The sequence below is a fragment of the Gopherus evgoodei genome, chromosome 12, assembly GCF_007399415.2.
Source record: "Gopherus evgoodei ecotype Sinaloan lineage chromosome 12, rGopEvg1_v1.p, whole genome shotgun sequence".
In the NCBI taxonomy this organism is placed as follows: domain Eukaryota; kingdom Metazoa; phylum Chordata; order Testudines; family Testudinidae; genus Gopherus; species Gopherus evgoodei.
The window spans coordinates 35,912,445-35,931,148 of NC_044333.1; the positions used below are offsets into that span (position 1 = coordinate 35,912,445).

Sequence of the window (18,704 nt, forward strand, 5' to 3'; positions counted from 1 at the left end):
GCCAGGGTTCTAACCTGGGCTCCACTACAGACTTCCTGAATGACCTTGGGCTAATCACGTACTGTAGATCTCCCGTCCCAGTCTTGTGTGTATGAGTGTCTGTCTAAATAATTATGCCGACATTCACAACAGAAGCACGGATCACAGAGCAGTGGAGCCAAAAACCACATTTAGAAGTGCGCTGCACACCCGAACCATATACCGCACGTGCATACTGCACGGCTGCTGAGGACATGAGTGTACTTCCAGATGTAACAAATTGTCTAGTGGTAAAATAGGCAAATGACTTTCCATTTAATATGTTTGGCAACCTCTAGCTGATGTTTACTTTCAAAATACAACCTTCTGCCAAACTAGAAGTCTTCTGTAATTGACTGGAAAAGCCAAGTGGACATTTCAGGTCAACGGCTTTTGAAGAGAAAGTTAAACCTATAAATACTACAGAATGTCCGATTGGGTCATGGATTTTAAAGAAACAGTCCCTAATACTTGCCTGCATCTAAAACACCAGAGATTAGTCATTGGTCAAAATATGACGGTGGCTTTTTCTACGATTTGCTATGGTTCCTCTGTTAAAGTTGCAGCTCCTTACCAAGATGGCATCACATTGCACTGTGAACTCACTTCACAGTTATCCTGTATCAAATTATTGACAATTTCATATTAACAAAAGGGGACCTGGGCGTGCTGAGGTTGGGTTGGAAACCGACAGTTCTAGTTAGCGATCCAGCTCGTAATGTATCTTTGGTCTTTCAGGTATCGTTCTCCAGCCTTCCATGTCCAATCTTGGTATGACGAAGTTAAAGATTATACTTATCCGTATCCCCACGAATGTGACCCTTGGTGTCCAGAAAGATGCTCTGGAGCAATGTGCACTCACTATACCCAGGTAAGGAAGAGGAAGGAAACATGAAGTCCTGAGTTCCGTGTCTGAACTTGGTGTGTTCCCTCACATCCCACATAGCCCATAGCGCTAGTGTAACCCATACACCTCATGGGTGTGGTGTTCTGTCCCATCTAGTGGCACCAAGACCACTTAGAGAGATTGAGTCTGCTCTGCAGCCTTAGCCAACAGCTGCATGACTTTTAGCTCATGCAGTAGAGGCCCATGCATTTAGCTCCAGAGGTCCCAGGTTCGATCCCACCCATCGATGGCTGGGGTCTGTTGGCATTAAACCAGCAGTAGCATTTATTTTATTCAGCAGTAATGCAAGGCACCTACACGCGTGTATCTTGTACGACGACGTCAGGAAGGAAAAACGGCCTGACAGTCACCTCCTATGTTTTGGGGAACTGGAAATAGAGTGTGTGCGGGGGAATTTTGTCCATAATGACACCAGCCAGACACAGGAACGTGAGCTAATACTAGCTTTTGGATAGAACCTCCGCAGATGTCTGACCACAAGAGTGCCATGGCAATGCATTGATGTATATGATAATAAATTAAGATAATTAATATACTAACCTATAGGAGAAGGGCACCTCAACATTAGTAGGGCGAGGAAATACAAATAAGGAAGAAGGAAGAAACCCGTACTGAATATGCATTAGACAGAGTGGCATCAGCGTAACTTCTTATAAAAGTTGTATCCCAGCCTGTCTGTGGAGGTGGGAGGAGATGTAGATACTACTCATTGTGAAAATATACTCAGGAAGCTTGATCGAATGTGCCTTTTGAGGCGTTCTGTTTTTTAAAATGTCTGTGTTACGCTTTCAGATTGTTTGGGCCACAACAAACAAGGTTGGCTGTGCTGTAAATGTCTGCAAACAGATGAGTGTTTGGGGAGAAATCTGGGAGAATGCCGTCTACCTGGTCTGCAACTACTCTCCCAAGTAAGGAAGATACAATATATTCCTTACCCCTCCCCTCCCCCCGCAAACTCTTGAAACTGCATCCTGGCAAGTTGCTTAACAAATATAGAATCTGGTGCAGAGATTTCAATCAGAGGCTCTGTTGTGCTAAGTTCTATACGAACATGTAGCAAGTGGCAGTCTCTGCCCCAGAGAGCTTACAGTTACCGTCAAGCATTCAGGATTGAGCCAGTCCTGGGCTGGGCTTCTTCTAGAAGTGGAAGTTACAGGCTGGGATGGTTTAGTTGGGAATTGGTCCTGCTTTGAGCAGGGGGTTGGACTAGATGACCTCCTGAGGTCCCTTCCAACCCTGATATTCTATGATTCTATGATTTAAAACCTTTGAATGAATGCATCTGTGGCAAGATTTTAGTAAGAGGTTTGGCCTGGGTCACAAATTGACATTGATGTTAATATTGTTTCATATTTAATTGGTAGGCCTTAGAAATCTGCCCTGTGCAGCACAAGACACAAATATCAAAGACACTCCTGTCCCAGAGAGCATAGAGTTTAGAATACAGTTATAGAAAGGCAACACAACACTGAAAGATCTGGAGAAAGAAGTCAGTATATACATGAAGGGACTCTGATTGCAGACTCTATTGAGTTCTGCTGAGCATTAAGGTGTGGGGGAAACACAGTCATCACAGTTTCTTGTGGTGAAATATGTTGGGAATCTTATGGATATAGAGTCCAACAGTAAGCCTGCCCTCCCGTGAGATACTGGGCACCTTTCTCTCCTACGGAACGGAGTGGAATTTGAGGAAACTTGTCATCATGCAGGGTTGTACCTTATGTGTCTTCTCAGGAGAAGGTTGAACTGCTTTGAGTATCATCAGTTCAGGATGGCAGAATGGACAAATACTCAAATATAAGACTCTCCTGGAGTTTCTGCACAGGATTTTAATGTAGAAGTTTAATATAATATTATAATATATATACACACACACACCTCTACACCGATATAACGAGACCCGAATTCAGATATAACGTGGTAAAGCAGTGCTCGGGGGGGCAGGGCTGCGCGCTCCAGTGAATCAAAGCAAGTTCGATATAACGCACTTTCACCTATAATGTGGTAAGATTTTTTGGCTCCCAAGGACACACGCACCCATGCACCCTTCTGAAGCAGGCCTTTTAGAAGTGAAATGAGGTGAAACCTTTGCCTTAAAGTAACCTACTTGCAGTGGTGACCTTTAAAGTTTGTGAGATAGCTGCCTTACGTTCAGTCGGTCTGTAGTGATTACCATAAGTGTGGAGAATGCGGCCGTGGCACCAGAGGCAAAACTGAGGGGGTTTTGAGTCATTAGAAAGTGGAGTGTGAGGATAAACGTTCCCAGACAAGTTGTCTAGAGAAATCAGCAAATTGTCTAGAGCGCTCACCATGACTAGTACTTCTGATGTTTCAGGCTAAGTTAAGCCCTGTGTTTTTCTGTTTGGAGGCAGTTCCAGGTTGGAAAATGGAACAGCTTTTAAATGGAAACAAGTTGCGTTCCAGGCTGGCCTGTGTAGCTGATGGAATAATCTTGAGAGCAAAGAAATGATAGTGGACTTGTGGCTCTGATCACCTTGATGAACACACACAAGAGAGCTAAAGGCAGATACTAGTCTGTGACTAACCAGTTGTGAAGCAGAAGAGAAACTACTGTACTATGCTCAGAGCTGGTGCAAAGATGTTTCGTGCCCTAGGCAAAACTTCCACCTTGCTCCCCGCCCTGAGCCCCTCCACCCCCCTGCGGCAGCTCCCCCCCTCCGCCCTGAGGTGCCCCCCTTGCGGTAGCTCCCCAACCCCCATCCTGAGGCACCCCTTCATTCCAGCTCACCCCTGCTCCACGCATGAGCACCCCGTTGCTGCTTCACTTCTCTTGTCTCCCAGGCTTGCGGTGCCAATCAGCTTAGATGCCGCAAACCTGGGAGGCGGGAGAAGTGAAGCAGCCACGGCGTGCTCGGGAGGAGGTGGGACCGGGGGGGGACTGGGGCGGGGAGTTTCTCTGCATGCTGCCCTCCCCCTTACTTGCTGCAAGTGGCCCTCCCCTCACTCCCCTGCCCCAGCTCCCTACGCCTAAATGCTGGCAGCAACTGGGGCAGCCAAAGATCCGGCCGCCGTGGTCGCTCCCTAAGAAAATGGCGCCCCCCAAATCCCAGCGCCCTAGGTGACCGCTTAGGTTGCCTAAATGGTTGTACCGGCCCTGACTGTGCTTCGTTTATTTAGTTTGCTGAGTTATCACGAGAACGCTGCAGACTACGTTCATGGAAAGATCAGAGACTGGTGGTCCGTTGCCATTTCGACTTCCTCTGCAGCATAGGACATGGGTCACTTGCTGGAAGATTCTCTGCACCTTGAGGTCTTTAAACCACAATTTGAGGACTTCAATAGCTCAGACATAGGTTAGGGGTTTGATACAGGAGTGGGTGGGTGAGATTCTGTGACCTGCATTGTGCAGGAGGTCAGACTAGACGATCATATTGGTCCCTTCTGACCTTAAAGTCTATTTATTTATCTATTTATATTTACAGCAATCTAGTAACATAGAAGTACAGTGGAAACATTCATTTCCCACAGTTCCTCAGTGCCTTGAAGCTCAGGGGTGCAGGAAGGGAATTGTGTGTGTGGCATAGAGGCTATTTAACAGAAAAAATATTCTCTCATGCTTTTTTTTCAGGGGAAACTGGATTGGAGAAGCTCCTTATAAAAATGGCAGGCCCTGCTCTGAATGCCCACCGAGCTACGGAGGAAGCTGCCAGAACAACCTCTGTTACAAAGGTAGGTGATCAATAAGCTATTTCTCTCAGCTCAGTGGTCTCACTTAGGTTCTTTGCTGTGTGGTGTGGAGAAATTGGAAAAGAAACGTTTCTGGAAACTTTTCATTAAAAGCAGTTACAGATTTGTATGCTTTTAATTCACCATACAGAATAAGGTGAAGCAGGAATGCCACGTAACTCCCTAAAACCTAGAGCTCAAATTCTGCTTGTATGCACTGGTGTAAATCCAGACTAACTCCATCAGTTCAAGGAAGTTTCTCTGAGTTACCCCAGTGTAACTGAGATCAGTTTGGCCCAATGAATTTAGGCTTGTGTATGTTGCAGGTACAAGCAATACCATTCTCATTTGGCTTGCTCTATAAATGGTGCTCTATTTAGTAAATGAAAACTATTATTCTGACACCATCAGTGAAATTGCTCATATCATTTAAAATAGAGGATGCACTGGAGCTGTGTGTCGATGGTATCTCCTTTCTTTATCTAGAGAAGCCTTTTCCTCTGTGAAGGAGTGTGCCTGTTTTCATAGATGCAGACAAACTCCCTGGAGACTTGTTCAAAGCAAAGATTTTGGGCCCAAATCAATTTAGGTGCTTGATTTTTAGTAGTCTGAGCAATGAGGAAGCAATCAGAGTGCAGGTATGCAATGTATTTCCATATGGAAGAGAAAAGAGAGAATGGAATGAGACCACTGGCTGTACAGCTGGAGGGAGAAATTCCTCTACCAGATCAGTCATCAGTTTGTCTGTATCATTCCTCTCTTCATTGCCGGGGATGTAAGCAAAGTGAGGTTTCAGCTAGGGCAAGTCATGGGAAGTGGATTTAGCTAGCACCACTTCGGAGCTTTTTCCCCTTAACTATGGATTTTGGGGTATGTCTAAACTGCAATTAAAAACCTGTGGTTGGCCTATGCTAGCTGACTTGGGCTTACAGGGCTCAGGCTGCGGGGCTGTTTAATTGGAGTATAGACTTTCGGGCTCAGGCTGGAGCCCAAACTTTGGGACCATCTCACCTTCTAGAGCCTGGGCTCAGAAGTCGGCACTGCAATGAAACAGCCCCAGAGCCCAAACCCCACAAGCCCGAGTCAACTGGCACAAGCCAGCCACGGGTGTCTACCTGCAGCGTAGACATATCCTCAGAGAGCACAAGAGCATTAACTTTGCAGCAAAGTAAGGAGAAATGAGTAGTGCATGCTGAATAGCTTGATTTGACCTAGCAATGATGACACTACCAGGACCTTCATTTCAGAGTGGACAGAATAAATCTGTGATGAGGATCGGGAAGGTAGTTTTGAGGAGGACAACCTGCATGAAAGAGGGAGGGCATTAGCCACCTGACCATTTAACTGGTTAGGGTCCTTTCTTGATAGTCTCCAGTTAATATGCCTGACTATCTTAGGGGACTGATCTTTTCCTCTATCGAGTAAAAGCTGTACTGGTAAATAGCATGATAAATAATAGTAAGAGATTCACACACACTCATCAGCATTCTAACTAATAATGACAGATCACTTCAACCAGTTACACCTTAATTCTTTAAGCAGTGCTTTAGATACTGAGTAAAGGAATGGTATGAACCCAGGCCTCTTTTCCTGGTACTTTACCAACCCTAGGAATCTGCCCATTCTGTATTTAACTTGCATTTTGTTGAGTTTCTAGTCGTTTAGAAATAGATCTTTGTCAAACCAAACAGAATCTTCCATGAAATATCAGTCTTCCTGCAGCTCCTCTGACTTTGCTATTAATGCCAGGATGTTGTTTTACCTCCCCCCACCCAATAAGATGACCACTACGTACAAAAGCCTGAGCGGGATGAGACTAACGAAGTGGAGGTCCCACAAATTACAGAGGAAAAACATGTGTGGGTGCAAGAACGGGTGACCAAACCCACCAAATCAACCAAGATCAAGAAAGTCCTCACAACCGCGAACAGTTTCATGAGTAAGAGAGCTTCTTTGTCTTCCAGATCCTATAAGCTTTTAAATATCCTTGTAGGATTGTGTGCGCGCAAGTGTGTGGATGCAGAATGAGATGCCAAGAAGCCTCCAGTGCAAACCTGTGTTGAGGGCCAGTTAAAATAATTGGATATTTTTTTTTGGCCAACTTGTTTGGAAGCAATATTTTGTGTCTTGAGGCCTGATTGTTTAGACAACCCTGAAAAGTAGGCCCCTTTACAGCATGTCGGGCTGGATGCTGAAGAATTGAGGCACTCAAAATCACTAGTTGGTCTATTCTGGTTCTTCTATCACACTCATCATCATAGTATCCGAGCACCTTTAGAAAATTTTGGCCATGATCGCTAGATTATATTCATATCTAGGCATTTTATTTGTCCGTGATTTACTATTTTACTCATTTGAACTATTCTAAACTCGGAATTCACCACCTTGACATCTTTTCTGGATTTTGTCCAGAGGGAGAAGGGCGGCCAGCTCTGCTTGGCAAGGTCTGATGAAATATTTATGGAATTGATAGCATCTCTTTACAGGTTTTTGTAATCATTGTAATTTAAAGAGTGATCTATTGCAAATGAACTGAGGGGAGTGAGCATATCCTTCTGAAGTCTCTCTACTGGAATGTGGGTAGCCTATAATTAAGTGGATGATAGAAGTGCTAAGCACTGTCTTTCGGTTGTAAATTGAAGTCTTTTGATGTCAAATGTTTCGTCAAGTTAATATTTACAAAGACACCTTTATGATAAAAGGAATGGCTAAAGTGGCAATAAAGTGGCCAGGTGATGGATGTAAAACTACTTCAGGCTTATTGTTCTGAGTTAGAAGTTCACTACTGACCAGTTATTCTGTGATAAGAATTGTCTTCCCACACAGAAGTAGTCCTAGAGACCATGTCATGTACCTGACTTATCACTAAAATGCAAGTCGACCACTTATCTCTGGTCAGTTTTTTCCTTGCATTCTCATCTCTTACGTCTTCCTCCCCTCCGCCCCACTTCTTTTTTTCTAGCACAGGATATTAAGTGTGATACCAAAATGAGGGACAAATGCAGAGGATCAACATGCAACAGGTAACGTTTTATCGACTTCTGCTGCAGTGGTCATGGATATGGCTGCTTTAAACCTGGCTGGCTTTTGCAAACATGGAGTGGGCTGAGTTCTGTTGACTGTGACTAGAATCCAAATGCTGTCTAAATCCCTATGAAAAAAGTCTTTCATTCCTCTTAATACAAATGATGAGTCGGCTAAGTTTATCAGTAAGGTGACTCCATTTACTTCATGCTCGAAAGGGTTAACGGCTATGGTAACCCACAGTTCCCAGGTGGCCAGCCCCATTTAGTAAACCTTGGCATAATCATTGTGCACTCCTCTTGTGTTCCATTCCCGTTCAACCTTAGACCATCAGTTCAAAGCTTGTCCCCGCCCAGGAGGTCAAGAGCTGTGGTTAAGGGTACACTAAAGTTTATCGCTTGGGAAAAAAACAAATCTGCAGAATTCAAATATTGATCTCATTCTTAAGGGAAAAGGTATTTGAAAACGTGGCTGTTTTGCAATGCTGGTTTTAAATGGAGTAGTTAAATGACACTAATGGGATCACTATTGAATTAAATGTAATAAAATGTAATAAAAGTCTGGCTCACATTTCATACTCACCACAAAAATATATATATATATATCTCTTTAACTAGGTATCTGTGCCCAGCTGGCTGCGTGAACAGCAAGGCAAAAATCTTTGGAACGTTCTATTATGAGACAGTACGTACTTTGCTGTGGCTAATAGATGACATTTATTGGGGTTTTAATGGTAAAAATAGAAATGGAAAATGCTGGCAATTCTAATGGAACGTAGATTTTCTGCCCTCCCATGTTGGTGCTGTAAACTGTACTGGTGCTGTCTATATAACAAAGGTAATCTGCATTTTGCCATCTATATGATAAAATAAGTGCTGAAAAGAGTATCTATGCAGGGCTTGATTTTAGGTTCTGAGTGCCCTCTATGCCCACTAAGTTCAACTGAAGTTGAGGGCCCTCTTGTATGTCACAGGAGTGCATGGCATCTTTCAAGATCTATCCCTCAGAGCAGTAAGCTATTGGGATAGAAAAGAAACTTTATATTAGAATTGCTTCTCAAGATGGTTCACAGGATGCTGGATTTTTATTTTTAAAGTGACTCATTGAATCTTGAATTGTCAAAATAGTTTATAATTAGGGCAGGTCAACAATTTCCTGTCAAAACTGTTATTGACGGAAAACCAGGGGTTTGATTAAACAATTTTGTTTTTACAAAATGTATCTGCTTTCTGATGAAAATGTTGATTTTTTCTAATCATAAATAAATAAATAAATAAAATGTCCCAAATATATTGAAGCTGAAATGCTGCTGCAGATGCCTCATGGGAGTTGTAGTTCAGTTGCTTAGTGCCCCTATTCTTCTCTGTGGGCTGGGTTTCCCTCCAAACTGCATCTCCCATGATGTATCGTGGCACAGAACTGCCATGATGCACCACCTCCCCTCACCAAGGGGTTTTCGGCTGAAATATTTAAGATCTGATGTTTTTGTTGAAAGTTCAACATTTTCCTCGGGTGGGGGACATTTTCCAACCAGCTCTCCTTAGAGTTTACATTTAAATACTATATTTTTTTATTTTAAAAAATCCATGTTTGTCCTTAAATTAAGTAAGGCTTAGAATGAAAATACATGCCCATGTGTTACAACAGTAAAATTCAGCAGGCTGAGCCAATGCAACATTTGTAAGTCTGTGTAAACTCTAGTCTTTAAGTATTTCTTTTACATATTTGTTTATTAAATGTTTCTTTTTGGCTTAGAACTATTTAGGAAACAGTGGTATTACCGTACTATTTGTTATGTGCTTTCCAGGCATCCAGTATATGTCGTGCTGCAATTCATTTTGGCGTCTTAGATGATAAAGGAGGCCTGGTCGACATCACTAGGAAAGGGAGATCACCCCTTTTTGTCAAGTCTACAAGAAATGGCGTTGAATCTTTAAGGTAATTCTTCCCTCAGAAAATGTACCTCTGTGTATGGAGGACCATGACTTATACAATAAATTATTGTTCCACATTTGCCACTGTTTACAAGCAATAGAGAGTAGATCTTAAAGTAACTGTAGTCAGGGCTGGTGCAACCATTTAGGCGACCGGGGCACTGGGATTTGGGGGGTGCCATTTTCTTCGGCAGCGACCGTGGCAGTCGGATTTTTGACCGCCCCGGTCGCGGCCGGCATTTAGGCGGAGGGAGCTGGGGCAGGGGAGCGCGGGGAGGGTCGCCTGCAGCAAGTAAAGGGGGGGTGTGGCATGCAGGGGAACTCCCCGCCCCAGCCCCCTCCCTTCCCCGCCTCCTCCACAAGCACGCCGTGGCTGCTTCACTTCTCCTGCCTCCCAGGTTTGCGGCGTCTAAGCTGATTGGCACCGCAAGCCTGGGAGGCAGGAGAAGTGAAGCAGTGATGGGGTGCTCGTGCTCGTGCGTGGAGCAGGGCCAGGGGGGTGCCTCAGGATGGGGGGTGGGGAGCTACCGCAAGGGGGGCAGCTGCCGCAGGGGGGTGGAGGGGCTCAGTGAAGGGGCACGGGGGGGGCGCAAGGTGGAAGTTTCGCCTGGGGTGTGAAACATCCTTGCACCGATGCTGACTGTAGTGCATTTATGTTTTAAAGGTCAATGAAATATGTATACATATTTCTTGTTTTGCTTTTCAGTAAATATAAACCTTCAAATTCATTCGTGGTTTCCAAAGTCACAGGTAGGTTTAAATGCCCTTTTTGTCGCTATAATGCTGAGAAGAAATCAGTGATGCTCGAGTTTATTATTATACATGGACATCATCATTTCATAGCTATGTTCTGTTTTTAGTCTTAAATGGGCAAAACTTCTTGTAGCCAAGAGACTCTCCCTATTTATGATTAGAGCAGGTCAGGAAAAACAAAAGTGGCATTTTTCAAAACATTTTACAACCCATTTAAATAATGCCTCAGCCTAGGGTGACCGTATTTCCCAAAGGGAAAATGGGACAGTGCATGGGGCTGGCCTGAGTCCTCCTCACCCCCTATCTGGGGCTGGCCCAAGCTGCTCACCCTCCCTCAGGCAAAACGTAGGTGAGCAGCGATACTCATACTAGATATGGTGACCATATTTACCCAAGCCCTGCCTGCCCCTGCGTCTGAGCCCCGCCCTCCCACGCAGGGCTGACATCACCGCTCGCCTCCTCCTTCCCCCAGGTTCCTCCACACCCCACTGTGTGACAAAAGTGGGCACTTGTCTGGTTTGCTCTCACCAACTAACCAAGTTGGTGAGAGCAAACTGGGCACATGCCCACTTTTGCCAAAGAAGGTGGGACGACCAGAACAGGGCTTTAAAAAGGCTTGTGTTACCTTGAGCTGCTTTAAGGTGAAGTCTCTCTGGCATTGGCAAGTGAAAAGTTAAAGTCAAGTCATTTAGACTCAGAATTTGACCCCATATGGAAACCCTGCCATATTAAAAAAAAATCTGTAACAAAATCACATCACTCAGATATGAATTTCTTAAATAAGAAAAAAAAAGTGCCATGGTCCTTGGAAAAGGATTTTCTAGCAGTTTAGTAGGTCTCCAGGATAAATCCTAATAAAAATAGCTCTTCAATGCAAGCTGTTTCTAATGAAGCCTTTGAAGTTATTCTTCTGGCTGCATCAGCTGGACATGCATCCTGTCAGATGTGATGCATGACTAATGCTTCTGTTTACTTCAGGAGCACCAGCTATTTGGCTTTGTAATTCATCTCTCTGAATTGATTTCCACAGTGCAGACGCTGGATTGTTACACCACTGTAGCTGAGCTGTGTCCGTTCAAAAAGCCAGCAACTCATTGTCCAAGGTAAGCTGCATATCTCAAGTATGATGCTATTTCCTTTGAACCTAGACCTGTACTGGGGTAAGGGAAAGAGAAGCTGAGGGACTGGATGGTGATATTGAATGACTCCGATTTGAAGATTATAAACTAAAGTTAGAGATTGTCAGATTAACTGGGATAAAGGTTAAATGAAGGAGCTTTTTTCACATCCAAAACAATATACTATATGAATAAAATCGCCTGTTTTCACAAACATATTTGTGATCTGAGCATACTCTCAACACTGGCATACAAACAAGTGCCAGGATTTAAAATCCATATTTTTGTGGGTTTATTACTGAATTTTTTTACATGCTGCAGCAATATAAGAGGGTCCGAATAGAAGATCCCCTCAAATTGGCCTCAATATGGGCATGTGCAACTTTTCACACTTTGTTCATTCACATGCACGTGCAGTTTTGGGATGCTGTCACTTGTATGCCCAAACGATAAAATTTATACACACACAACCTTCCTCCTCAGCCTAGCATGCGAACGAGCTCTGCTCATGGAAATTTCATCAGGTGCTTGTATGGATGATGATGGGCAAAAACCTCCACCTGCAAACAATTGTGTGTGGGGGCGGGGAGAGAGGGCAGAAGGACGGAAGCTACGCTTGGAGAATTTGTCCCAATGGCCTTCATTACCTTCTGTCTCACTGGCCTAAAAAAGTCTCATTTGCAGCTGTTAGTTTCAGCTGAAAGAGGGGGAAAAAAGAGTCAGTCAGCTGCTGCCACCTGCAAACCAGATGCGGGCCTTTGAAGGCTTCCTTCCAAGAGCTCAAGAATGCAACTTGTTGTTCTGTTACTCCTTGATGTAGCGAATAAATATGAATAAAATGTTTTTCAGGGCTTATTGTCCAGCTCATTGTAAAGGTGAGCCAGCATACTGGGCACCAGTCTTTGGCTCCAAGGTTTATGCAGATGTGAGTATTGCACTTTCCTGTGTCTCTCCAAATAACAAAGTGACTGTATTGAAATGACTGGATCCCACGGTCATTTAAGAGATTCATATTCCATGAATTAGGAAGGTCAGAATTACATTAGTCCCTATAAACAATAAGGAAATACTCTGCCAGCACATGGGATAGAAATGTCTCTTGCATTAGTTGGACACTTTGATTAAATGTATCTAATGTTATACTTCAGAGTTAGCATCAGCAGACTTGGGTTGCACTCCCATTTCTGGCACTGATTTGCTCTGCAGCCTTGGGAAAGTCACTTAACCTCTCTGGGTGTTTGTCTGTAAAATGGCGTTAATGCTCGTCCACTGTTGTAAAGTCTCTTGAGATATACAGATGAAAAGCGAATCGCTTTTATTGTTCCATATGTTATATTATTACTCGACCTACCTTGCAAAAATAGATTCCCCACCCCCTTTCTTTTCTGCAAGTAGAATATGATTTGTGAGCAGTTGTTGTGGATATGAAGACTGTGGGTGGTTGGGTTTTTTTTTGTTTTGTAGCTCTGTGAACAGCTGTAGAGTTGAAGTGACTGGACAGAGGTTAAATGGCAAAAAATAACCTAATGGACAGATATGCAAAGGAACATTTGTTTTGGTCACCACTTAGAGATAGCATGTGTCTAAAATCCACTGACAGTACAGGCTTAATATAGCTTCTCACTTCTCTTATGGCTCTGTGTCCACATGGGACAGATGCAAACATCTTTACAAACTCCTGAGAAATGATAAAATGGGCTCCACTTGTTTGTTGGTGGTTTGGTGAGGGTCAGTGTAGAGTCATTTTTTTGACTTAAGTACTTTTGTGGTGGTTAGCACATTTTTGGAAAATTATTCCTAACAGGATCATCAGCGTATATGAAATAATATGCTTGGTATTACTATCACCATTCGATATTTGGTTGTATCAACCCTGCCTAAACTTCCACCTAGAAAGAGAGTTTTCAGTTTGGGAGGGAGTGGGATCTAGGTTCCATTTTTGTTTCCTATATATATCCAGATCATGCAGGAAAGATTTCCGATATCTCTGAAAAACAGCCACCCCTGCTGGGAACCAGAGCACGTGCTCATTGTGTGTATTGGATAAGCACAGGAAGTAGAGAGGAATACTGCATAAGGACAGGAAGTAGAGAAGAATGCTATCCAGTGGAAACAGCCTGGAAAGTTTTAATGGGAAGAATCAAGAATGTGGCTGTCCACACTAGATCTGCAGTGGGAGGCGTGGTGAAGAATGTCATGAGATCTTTGAAGGTCACAAGCACCCTAGACCTCAGTTTTGCATCTGATCTGAAAGAACTCCGTAGTTGCTAAGACGTCCCTGAGGCGCTAATTTAGTACCACCATCTTGGTCCTGCATAATTTTATGATTTATACTGACTGAGGCACTAGTGTCCTGGTTCACAAGCCCCACTTCTTGTGAATCTCTGGGTTTGGGATTATATAAACTGAGGCATGGAATGTGATTTTGGGAAAAAATACTTTACTGCTCTGTCAAAGATTTGTTAGATCTCCACTAGACTAGTATGGCCAGGGCATCTGTCATGGTATAATCCCCCACTCTGAACCTTAGTGTCCAAAAGATGGGGTACCAGCATGAATTCCTCTAAGCTCAATTACCAGCTTAGTACTTGTAGCGCTGCCACCAACCAGGAATTCCAGTGCCTGGTACACTCTGGTCCCCCCAAAACCTTGCCTGGGGACCCCCAAGACCCAGACCCTCTGGATCTTAACACAAGGGAAGTAAACCCTTTCCCTCACCGTTGCCTCTCCCAGGCTTCCCCTTCCTGGGTTACCCTGGAAGATCACTGTGATTCAAACTCCTTGAATCTCAAAACAGAGAGGAAAATTCACCTTCCCCCCTCCTTCTCTCTCCCCCTCCCAGATGCTCCCTGAGAGAGAAAGTAATCCTAACACAGAGAGAGAGTAACCTTTCTCCCCCCCATCCCTCCTTTCTTCCCACCAATTCCCTGCTGAATCCAGACCCAGTCCCCTGGGGTCTCACCAGAATAAAAAAAAACCAATCAGGTGCTTAAACAAGAAAAGCTTTTAATTAAAAAAAGAAAAAACAGTAAAAATTATCTTTGTAAATTTGAGATGGAATATGTTACAGGGTCTTTCAGCTATAGACACTGGGAATACCCTCCCAGCCTAAGTATACAAGTACAAAGTAAAATCCTTTCAGCAAAATACAAATTTGAACTCCTTCCAGCCAAATACACATTTGCAAATAAAGAAAACAAACATAAGCCTAACTCACCTTATCTGCCTACTACTTACTATTCTGAGCACATAAGAGCCTGTATTGGAGAGATTGGAGAGAAACCTGGTTGCACGTCTGGTCGCTCTCAGAACCCAGAGAGAACAATAACCAAAAACTAACAGCACACACAAAAACTTCCCTTCCTCAAGATTTGAAAGTATCCTGTCCCCTGATTGGTCCTCTGGTCAGGTGACAGCCTGGCTCACTGAACTTGTTAACCCTTTACAGGCAGAAGAGACATGAAGTACTCCTGTTCTATTAACCCTTAACTATCTGTTTATGACAGCGTCAGAGATGAAAAGGGTCTAACAAGGGATCCTTTACTCGCTCCAGGGGCCTCAGAAAACTCTCGCGGGCCCAGGCCCCTGGAGCTTCTTCCGCTCCTGGTCTTCGGTGGTGAGGGGTCCTTCTGCTCCGAGTCAGAAGGACCCCCCGCTGCTGAATTACTGCCGAAGCGGGATCCGCCGCCGAAGTGCTGGCTCTTCAGCAGTAATTCAGCAGTGGGGGGTCCCCGCTGCGGATCTTCGGGGCACTTCGGAGGCGGGTCCCAGAGCGGAAGGACCCCCCCCGCCGCCGAAGACTCCAGGCCCCCTGAATCTTCTGGGCGGCCCTGGACTTGGTGGAGAAGAAGGGGCTTGAGGAAGCTGTGGCAGAAGATTGTAAGCACATTGAGGAGTACAAATAGAAAAGTTCTTTTCATTAACGGTAAATCCAAGGACTGGAAGGCTGACAAAATAAGCAAACGTTTGGTGCAATGAGAATTTAGTCCAAAGCCTTTCCCACAAAGAGTACTGCCTGTGTGGAATGCTCAGCGAGAAGGCATGCAATGAAGTAGCACAAGCCACAAATCAGAAGAAAAATTAAAACAGATAACAAACAAAACTAGACAAGTGCTAGTCTTCTCACGTGCCCTGTGGCTTCCCATCCATAAAATTGTACCTTCATGGGACTTGTGTATATATGTCACAGACTCTGTCCTTTTTAATAGCTTAACTAAAGAAAACAAAGTATTTTTCTCCATTGAGTTTGTACTCTCACACTCTGTCATGTTAGCAGCACATCCAAAACCCTGACCTGCAAAATGGTTTGGCAGCAGAGGAGTTAATGGGGAAATAACCTGTGGGCATTAGCATCATAAAGTCACTACTAAGGATATGGCTACACTTCAAACTTCAAAGTGCTCCCAAGGCAGCGCTTTGAAGTGTGTGTGTGGTCGGAGCGCCAGGGCTGGGAGAGAGCTCTCCCAGCGCTGCATGTACTCCACATCTTGATGGGGTTTAGCATCCAGCGCTGGGGCCCTGTTTAAACTGGCGCTTTACAGCGCTGTATCTTGCTGCGCTCAAGGGGGTGTTTTTTTCACACCCCTGAGTAAGAAAGTTACAGCGCTGTAAAGTGCCAGTGTAGCCAAGGCCTAAGTAGGTAGCAGAATCCAATTCAATGAGCTTGTAACCTTCTGGTCCACCTTGGAGAGCTTCAATGTTTACATGATCCCAGGATGCATGTGAACATTTGTTTTACCATGGAGAACAAAGCTCCAACATCAGGAAGAGAGGATCTGGGCTGTACTTGGTTCTACTTTGGTTAGTCCATAGCCTCTCCATCATGGGATTTTAACAGTTTTAAAGAAGATTCTGTTTTCTTCCCATAGAAATAAGGATGCTATTTTAGGTTGTGTGATGTCAAGGGCTTGGGAAAGGTATGTTTATAGGAAGTGAGGTCAATGTAGTTTTGGAAACCAACCAAAGAGACAAAGAAGCCAAGGTACTCATGACCAATGACCTCTAATGTGTTGCTGAAGTGTAATTGCTAGATCCTTAAAATGTGCATGATAAATTGTGGAAGCAAACAGTAAGTAGAAGGAGGAGAAGGCAAATGCAGGTCATCAAAGCCAGATGTTCTGCAGCTCTGCTAAAAGTTATTTCCAATGTAGAAAAAGATGCTCCATGACCTTGAGGAAAGCAGGGCACTGACTGTGGTTAAAAACAGACAAATGGAAGAACATGCACAACTCTCCCCTTCCTGGCTTCAGGCATAAAATGATTTGTTAGGCCCACGCATTGATGCATCTTAATACATGGCCATGTGCATTAAATGGATGAAGCACCAAAAGCTGGAAAAGGTGCATTTTTAACTTTAATGTTGCATTTTGTTAGACTTGCAAGTTTTGTTTGGGTCTTTCCAATATGAGAGATTTAGCTCAGCAGAGGTGTAACTGAGCTCTCTCACCCCTATCTTTTATGGGCAACAGACAGCTTGGATGGACCAATCCTGGCTTCCATTACAGACGTTGAAAAAATTTCCAGTGAGGGCCTCCCACAAATGCAAAGACAGGTGTAAAGGCTGGCATATTTTGCAAAGCAATGGTGCTATCTTCTGACCATCTCTGGTGGATTATGTGCAAATAGCCAGCGTTGTGTTAATTACCAAACCAGGGTGAAATCCTTCATGGTGATTCAGCAGGACAATGGACTAGTTTCTCCAGAGATAAAATGGAAACCTTAGTATTTTGGACATTTTAAAACTGAAGTGGGCAGAGCATTAGAGCACATGCTGTAGGGAAAAGTTTAGATATGGCTCCAAACTTCACAGCTCAGGCCCATCTCCAAAATAGTCCAGTTTCCAAGAAACAGAAGGGTTAAGAAAAGTCAGAGTTTCTTTACACTAGGTTTGCAAAGTCAAGTGGTATACAGGGGACATGGTGGAGCAACTGCCAATACCCTTTCAGCAGGAGCCATGTGGCCAACAAACTCCATTTTCCATTGCTTCAAAAAAAATCCATCTGTTTCTGCTGTGTTTAACAGTCCTGCTGTTTTGGGGGACAGATGGCTGGGCATCTTGGACACTGAAGCTGGGATAAGCAATGATCAAATTTCATCTTGAAAAGATCACAAGAAATGCACACATCACTGTCCAGTGAAATAGAATAAATGGACGTCATTGACTCTTTCCACGTCTGAGAGAGAAGCCAAATAATTGTTTGGATTAAAACCGGATTGAGTAGCCAAGTTTGCTGTTAAAAGTTTCAGACGGGGATCGTTATGGGCTGAGACAGAAATGTGGCCTCATTTTCTATTGAAGCTAACTTAGCCTTCCACCCCTCCCCACAAAATGACTTTGCTGTGAGGGGTGGTTGTTGGGTTTAGTGCGTGTGTGCTGAGTGGAGCTGATGGCCTGTGATATACAGGAGATCAGACTAGATGATCTGGTGATTCTTTCTGACCTTAAACTCTCTGATTGGTTTAGCCTTAGTGTGTCAAACCAAAATATTGATGATTTTTCATTCTTTATCAGCAATAACGTCACTTATTTTTCATTCCAAGTTGTTCCAGTTTCTATCGGTGCTTTCTTTTTGAATGGCTTTCATACAAACTGTCCCAAAAGGCCTTGTTGAGTTAAGCAGTAGAAATGCAGAGATAAATAATATTGGCGGGAGAAGGAAATGAACTGGCACAGCCAAAGAGGAAGGTGTTATTTTCATGGCATACGCACAGAGAGTTAGGAATCCCCTCTTTTCCCCCCCCCCCGCCCTGTTCATTTATTGTGTTCCTGGAGGGTTGCAAGGTAACACTACTTTATTTCTTAGAATCCAGAAACCTAACACAGCAACAACCAGAAACACAGAGAAAGCAGGCTGCCCTCTAAGGCAGAGAGGCACAGCTCAACCAACCTTTGCTCCAGACTGGCTCTTTATCAGACTGACTGCTGAAAGAGCCAGATTTCAGGCTTCCCTACACAGCCTCTTAGCCTGGAAGCAGAACCAGGGACCCCTCTTAGAACTTAGGGTGATAGCTTGTAATTTTAACACAGGTTTCAATACACCACAGAAGAGAGGTGTTTCAGCTGAGATCTGAAATGAGGCAGAGAGAAACAGATGCTTCCAGGCAGCAGGATGTGCAAGGGAGAAGGCTCTTGCACGAACGAATGGCCAGACTGTATGGAGGGACAGAGAAAGGAGAGTAATGTTAATACTAGCTGTGGGGGAGGAGAATGGAACAGTTGCTGGCCTATATTCTATGGTGATGGACATGTTATGCATAAGTTGC

At 44.0% G+C, this 18,704-nt stretch overlaps 1 protein-coding gene across 6 annotated transcripts in view; it reads left to right on the top strand.

Annotated features, from left to right (window-relative positions):
• The window catches only part of CRISPLD2 (cysteine rich secretory protein LCCL domain containing 2), a 53,229-nt gene that overhangs the window by 24,215 nt on the left and 10,310 nt on the right, over nt 1-18,704 (top strand). For all 6 annotated transcript variants that reach the window (XM_030581764.1, XM_030581762.1, XM_030581763.1 and 3 more), the window contains 10 exons: nt 757-889; nt 1,718-1,833; nt 4,515-4,615; nt 6,393-6,551; nt 7,575-7,635; nt 8,254-8,320; nt 9,444-9,574; nt 10,277-10,320; nt 11,354-11,426; nt 12,291-12,366. In XM_030581764.1, the coding sequence (XP_030437624.1) occupies nt 757-889; nt 1,718-1,833; nt 4,515-4,615; nt 6,393-6,551; nt 7,575-7,635; nt 8,254-8,320; nt 9,444-9,574; nt 10,277-10,320; nt 11,354-11,426; nt 12,291-12,366 (961 nt within the window). The remainder of the gene's footprint in view (nt 1-756; nt 890-1,717; nt 1,834-4,514; nt 4,616-6,392; nt 6,552-7,574; nt 7,636-8,253; nt 8,321-9,443; nt 9,575-10,276; nt 10,321-11,353; nt 11,427-12,290; nt 12,367-18,704) is intronic.